Here is a 5775-nt window from a genome sequence, read left to right on the forward strand (position 1 = left end):
TCGATATTAACAGATCAGCAGCGGGTCTTTACGCATTGAGGGCGGCGCTGCCCTGCAGGCGCAGTGTGAGGCTGAAGTTCAGCTCAGATTACCAGTTTTTAAAAGGAGATGCACCACAGGGACCCCATTACACAGTGCAATTTCAGCTGAAAATTGCTGATGAAGCTCATGAAATTATAATATAGTCTATGAATCGTAGAGGTATTTATAATGTAGGATTTATTAAAGAAAAAAGGAGGCAGAAAGAGTCAGTGGAGCTGGACATAATGAGATGTTTGATTATTTTATGTTCAGCGCAGCTCCCTGGGCTCACATTAATCCCAGCCTCTTTCCCTCAACACAACCTACCGAAGACTTTTCCACATCACAACGATCCTCGCAAATTGAGCAGCCGTTCACACTTCATCATGTAAGAGGACCGTTTGAGAATTACGCACGACTCCAGGCGCAGAAATAATAATAATAAAAAAAGAACCTGCAGCAGCTGAGATCCAAACATTTCTAACAGTGAGAAGAAAGCATGACCCCCACTTGTCTGACGCCTTTATAGTTCTTTGAATCAAACTTGTCCTCACTAGAAGCAGCAGTCTGTTTGGGCTGTCAGCAGCGTTTTTTCTGTTTGTTTGTTTGTTTGTTTCTCAGTCAGTTGATGTTTTGTAAAGAAGAAAAGTACAGAAGTCTCAAGAGACTCGTTAAAAGAAGCGTTCAGACTCTCGAAGTGCTTTTCCTTTGCTGTTGAGATAGATTTATTTGAAACAGCTCGGCAAAACAAACAAAACAACTGACAGATATCATTTTCTTCACAATAATAATCACTGTCTTCCAGGTGTGCTGAACTGTAGACTTCCTCACTGAAAGTGTTTTGATGTCTCGGCAAAGAAAGGAAAATACCCGGGGGTTAAAACCAGTCTACAGATAAAGATGAGGGGCTGTGGATCTATAAATACATCCAGTAACATTGACAGTTCGTCCCCAGGAGTCCTCTTCTGCACGTGGGGTCGACGTGATTTATGACGCGTGCCTCTCCACTTTTCATACATGTGTTGGGAATATTGTGAAGTTGGGGGTGGATTTTTGGATGGTACAGTAGACAAACTGCGGTCTGGGTTGTGCCATCGATTAGTCAGGAATAGATTATCAATAACGGGTTAAATGCTGAGTTCGTGGTTTCAAACAGCAGCAGCGTGTTGACTGTCTGTCTCTGTTCCTGGTGCTGATTGAATTGAAGGCGCTGACCTTGGTGCTGAAGTTTGGGATTTATGGCGCAATCTGCACAGTTTGTGCCTCTTTACTTTTGTTCCTGGACCACATGTTGTTGCACAAACTAATTTTAATTTTCTGTTTAACCTGTGCAGCCTTTTGATCCATATGCAGTTCTACTGCAGTTCTACTGCATGTGCACTTTTTTTGCAATTAGTTTGCAAATTGTTCAATACACACATTGCAGAAAGTCTCATCATTTTGATGAATTTTTACAACTATCCACCTGAAGCAACTATCATATAGCTAACTGTTTTAGCATGTGGGTTTGAAGGTAGCATGAATGCAAAGCATCAAAATTAAACCACAGAAACTGATAATAAACTTTACTTTCTTACCTAAATATATTTTTTGTCATAAGATCCATAATTTTTCGGAGTCTTGTCACTTTTTCTGTGAACTCAAAGGGGAAACAGTTGTAAACTGACAGGGTTACAACTAACCCGGGGTTACAACACTCCCCAGTCTCCCCTAAGACATTTATTTATTGTGATTATTCTTTTAAAACATGTCAGTCCATCCAAAATCTAGATAAAAGCAAACTTTTAATTTTGTGTAGGCATTTGGCTTCTGGGTTTAGTGAGCTGACTCTGGTGGTGTTTTAACTTTGAGAGTTGAAAAGTGACGAGCAGTGAAGAGCGTTGAATATTGATTCTCTGGCTGCAGACATTTGACGCTGGGAAACCTGGTGGCTGCTCTTTCAGCCCGCACGTCACTCTCCTGACATCAGCACACAGCTTAAATACCCGCAGCTCGGAGCAGTGTAAACACAAGCAGGAACACCTTCATACGGGCGCACAGGAGCCAAACACAGCTGGAAACTGAACAACAGGTTCTCCTCAGTAATGCACTCTGACTTCTATCGGAAACAGGATATCCCAGAGAGTAATTTTTGCAGTTAATGATGATTTATTTCGACTAGCACAAGTTTTCTAAACACCACAGAAAGTTCTCGCGCTTTAACCCCATTGTGCTTTGTTGGTGTTAATGATGATCAACGACACTCTCGCGTTTGGAGAGCTGAATGTTTCTGAGCCGCTGCAGCCTCTCTCTCTCAGCCACAACCGCAGCACGTCCCCTGCACTCCAGCTCGAGTCCAAGTCTCTGGTCACTTCAGCCACCATGTTCGCTGTGGGAGTCCTGGGGAACCTCATCGCCATAGTGGTGCTGTGCATCTCCAAAAAGGAGCAGAAGGAGACCACTTTCTACACTCTGGTGTGCGGGATGGCCATCACGGACCTGCTGGGAACCTGCTTCACCAGCCCGGTGGTGATCGCCACATATGTGGCCAGGAGCTGGCCGGGAGGAGCGCTGCTGTGCCACTTCTTCTCCTTCTCCATGCTTTTCTTCGGCTCAGCCGGGATGTCCATCCTGTGCGCCATGGCTGTGGAGCGATACCTGGCCATAAACCACGCGTATTTCTACTCCCAGCACATAGACAGGACCATGGCGCGCTTTGCTCTCCTGGTCACTTACCTGGCCAACATCGTGCTGTGCATTATGCCCAGCTTTGGCTTCGGCCAGCACGTCAGCCACTTTCCCGGGACTTGGTGCTTTCTGGACTGGAGGGCGATGGATCTACTGGGAGCCTGCTACTCCTTCCTGTACGGCGGAGTGATGCTGGTGCTGATCGCGGTGACAGTGTTCTGTAACTTGGCGGTGTGCAGGTCGCTGGTGGGGATGAACCAGAGGACAGGGATTGTCAGGACGGAGCTGTGTGAGCAGGGAGGATCACGTCGACGGTTCCCCCGGCTGCCGTCGGTCACCTCGGCGGCGGAGATCCAAATGTTCTGGCTTCTGATCTTCATGACCATCGTATTCCTGGTCTGCTCCATCCCTCTGGTGGTGAGGACAACAGGCTACTTCATTTTGTTCATTCTATTCTAATATTTGCGCTTCAAATGTTCAGTTGTAGCTCAGTTTTATTTGTTACTAACACAAAGGCGATGCTGGATGTTTGGGCTTGGTTTGGGTTATAGAATGTACACATAAACACACGTTTTGCAGTTATCCTTTAAAAGTAGTTAAAACTTGTGACGCACCACACACTTGTAGTGGGTCATAAGTGATGACTGAAGGGGATTGTGTTTCTATGAGTTTTTGTTTTTGAGCAAAAAGTAACAGTAACCTTTATTATCCAAATGAAACCTGAAACTTTCACTGCTATTTTAATTATTCTAATTAAAAAATAAATATAATTATTACAATTATTAAACAAATAAATATGTTAATTAAACGTATATATTTTAATATTTATCTGAACCTTTCTCTATCCGTTTCATCATGATAGGTGCGGATCTTCGTGAACCAGCTGTACGACCCTGCGTATATCTCGGCTGGAGGGAAGCCTGACTACCGGAGCGACCTGTTGGCGATCCGCTTCGCCTCCTTTAACCCCATACTGGACCCCTGGGTTTACATTCTGTGCCGGAAAAACCTGCTGCTGAAGGGCTGCGAGAAGCTGAAGAGGTCGGTGGCTCGGGTGAAGGACGGTCGAGGCGACAACATCGGCTGGGTTGGAGGTCAACACTCCCCTCCGTCTCTAAACAGCAACGACACCAGTTACGCGTCTTTACGCACGGCCAGCTACAGGAACGAGGTGGAGCAGCGGGCGTCCATCAAGAATAAATCCTTCACGGACTTCACCATGAGGCAAGCGTGGGAGTACGACACCGCCCGGGTCAACTTTCACCCGTTCAGCGTCGAGTCCACCGCGATCATCGGCTGCGAAGAGGAAGCACCGGCTGGGTCCAAACAGGAGGTGGCGGCCAAGTCCTCTCCAGGACGCAGCGCCACGCCGCTGATCACTGAGCACGTCAGGAGGGTGGACATCGTCACCTGCACGTTCAGCACACCGAGTTCATGTCAGTCAGTCAAATGCCTTTGATGGACATTTTGTATTGGTACGGAAGCCCTGAGAGGCAAATGAGAAAAAAAAAATCTAAAGCTAGATCTGAAAAGTTTGCTCTCCTTTGTCACCAGACTTAAGAAGAGGTGGAAAAAACTTTTGCCAGGATATTTTTCTAAGTTACTTTATGTCTTTTGGCTAGAAGTACATATGATAAGAGCAGATGAGAATAGGGGGGTCCAGGGCAATTGTAACTGTAAATTTGTCCAATCGGAAACAAGCTAGAGTGAAGACACTTGCTCTGCACATGCTCAGTAGTGCTTCTCTCACTCTGCCTGTGAAAAAGGGGCAGGGTCATTTCACCTCAGCAGAGGTACTGATCTTGAGGTATAAAAGTTACTTTTCAAATGTACAGTATTTTTCTTCTGCTGTCTAAAGTTTAGATGACTGCAATTTCAATTTTATGTGAAAGTTATTTAGAATGAACATAAACAAATTATGCTAATATAGTAGTTGCTAGCTAGCACAAGATTTAATCATAGCTGCAGCAGCCATGTGATCCAATGTAAGCATTAGAAAATGAAGGAAATTAAGACATTACACTTAATTGAAACGTAAACTTACTTTCAACTCAATTAAAAATAATCAAAATGTAGCTCCCACTAAAATACCGCTACCACTACAGCCTTCTGCAAAAATAGAAAGATACTTTGAATGCAAACAATGTCTGACGTCAAAAAAAAAAGAAAAAAGAACCATATATACAAAAAAATCTAAAGTAACATTATTAGATACTACAGCAGTAATGTGGTTACTTGAGGCATGTGTTTATTTGAGATACATTGGGTTAACATGACTTATTTTTTCAGTGTTACAGTTGCCCCCACTGAGGGGGCACTTCTTGCATTAACTTTTATTAACTTTATTTTACTCTTGTCTTAACAAGTGAAAATCTATCAACTGTATTATTAATTAATGAACATACATATACTTTTGCATCAAAAGATGACTGGTGTATTTCAAGTACTCTGTGAGTTATGAAACGAAATGTAAAAAATGTTACAATTGCCCCCAGTTTCCCCTACATTTCCAGCCAAAAGAAGGACATAGCAGTGGGTTTCTGTTACATGACTTACTAACATATAACATTTATGCTCCATGTGCCAATATGAACGCTTTTAGTCCTGTGTAGGACATGTGGAGTTGGTGCGCTTCAGCCTCTTGTGGCTGAAATAAGTATTACAACAACAAACGTTTTGGAAAATGATCCTTAAATAGTTTTTTTCTCACCTGCCAGATCTGCCAAAACAGATGAGGCTTTCTCATTTGCCTCACAGGGCTTCTGTATTTCTGTCGACATCAGATTAGAAGCATTTCAGCAGCTGCTTTGTCTGATACTTTTTTATTCAACTGTGAGAAAAACAAACAAACAAAAAAAAAAATGTTGCCATTGATGAACTTTATCAGTTCTGACGGTTTTGAACAACCAAAGAGCCATATCAGCTTCAATGAAGGAAACACTTGAAACAGCACTTAGCAACTAACTGTGACTGAAATCATCTCAACATCTCTCTTAAATGGTTTAACCTGTGACAGAAAGGCCTTTAAATCTACTGTGGCTTTATTTTAAAGGGACAGTTCACCCCAAAATGAAAATTCAGTCATTT

The 5775-nt window shown here is 43.3% G+C and overlaps 1 protein-coding gene across 1 annotated transcript; it reads left to right on the forward strand.

Moving 5' to 3' along the window:
* Window positions 1-2046: 2046 nt before the first annotated feature.
* Window positions 2047-4630, forward strand: ptger4c (prostaglandin E receptor 4 (subtype EP4) c). The gene is made up of 2 exons (XM_084731836.1): window positions 2047-3105; window positions 3551-4630. Exons 1-2 carry the CDS (start codon window positions 2248-2250, stop codon window positions 4145-4147), a joined length of 1455 nt encoding a protein of 484 aa, XP_084587962.1. The 5' UTR covers window positions 2047-2247; the 3' UTR covers window positions 4148-4630.
* The last annotated feature ends 1145 nt before the right edge of the window (window positions 4631-5775 follow it).

Source organism: Lutjanus erythropterus, chromosome 12, assembly GCF_056507025.1.
Source record: "Lutjanus erythropterus isolate fLutEry1 chromosome 12, fLutEry1.hap2, whole genome shotgun sequence".
In the NCBI taxonomy this organism is placed as follows: Eukaryota; Metazoa; Chordata; class Actinopteri; order Lutjaniformes; family Lutjanidae; genus Lutjanus; species Lutjanus erythropterus.

Coding starts and splice junctions, on each gene's coding strand:
- ptger4c (XM_084731836.1), top strand. CDS start 2,248: ATGATGATCAACGACACTCTCGCGTTTGGAGAGCTGAATGTTTCTGAG. Junction 3,106..3,550: donor TCTGCTCCATCCCTCTGGTG/GTGAGGACAACA, acceptor TCATCATGATAG/GTGCGGATCTTCGTGAACCA.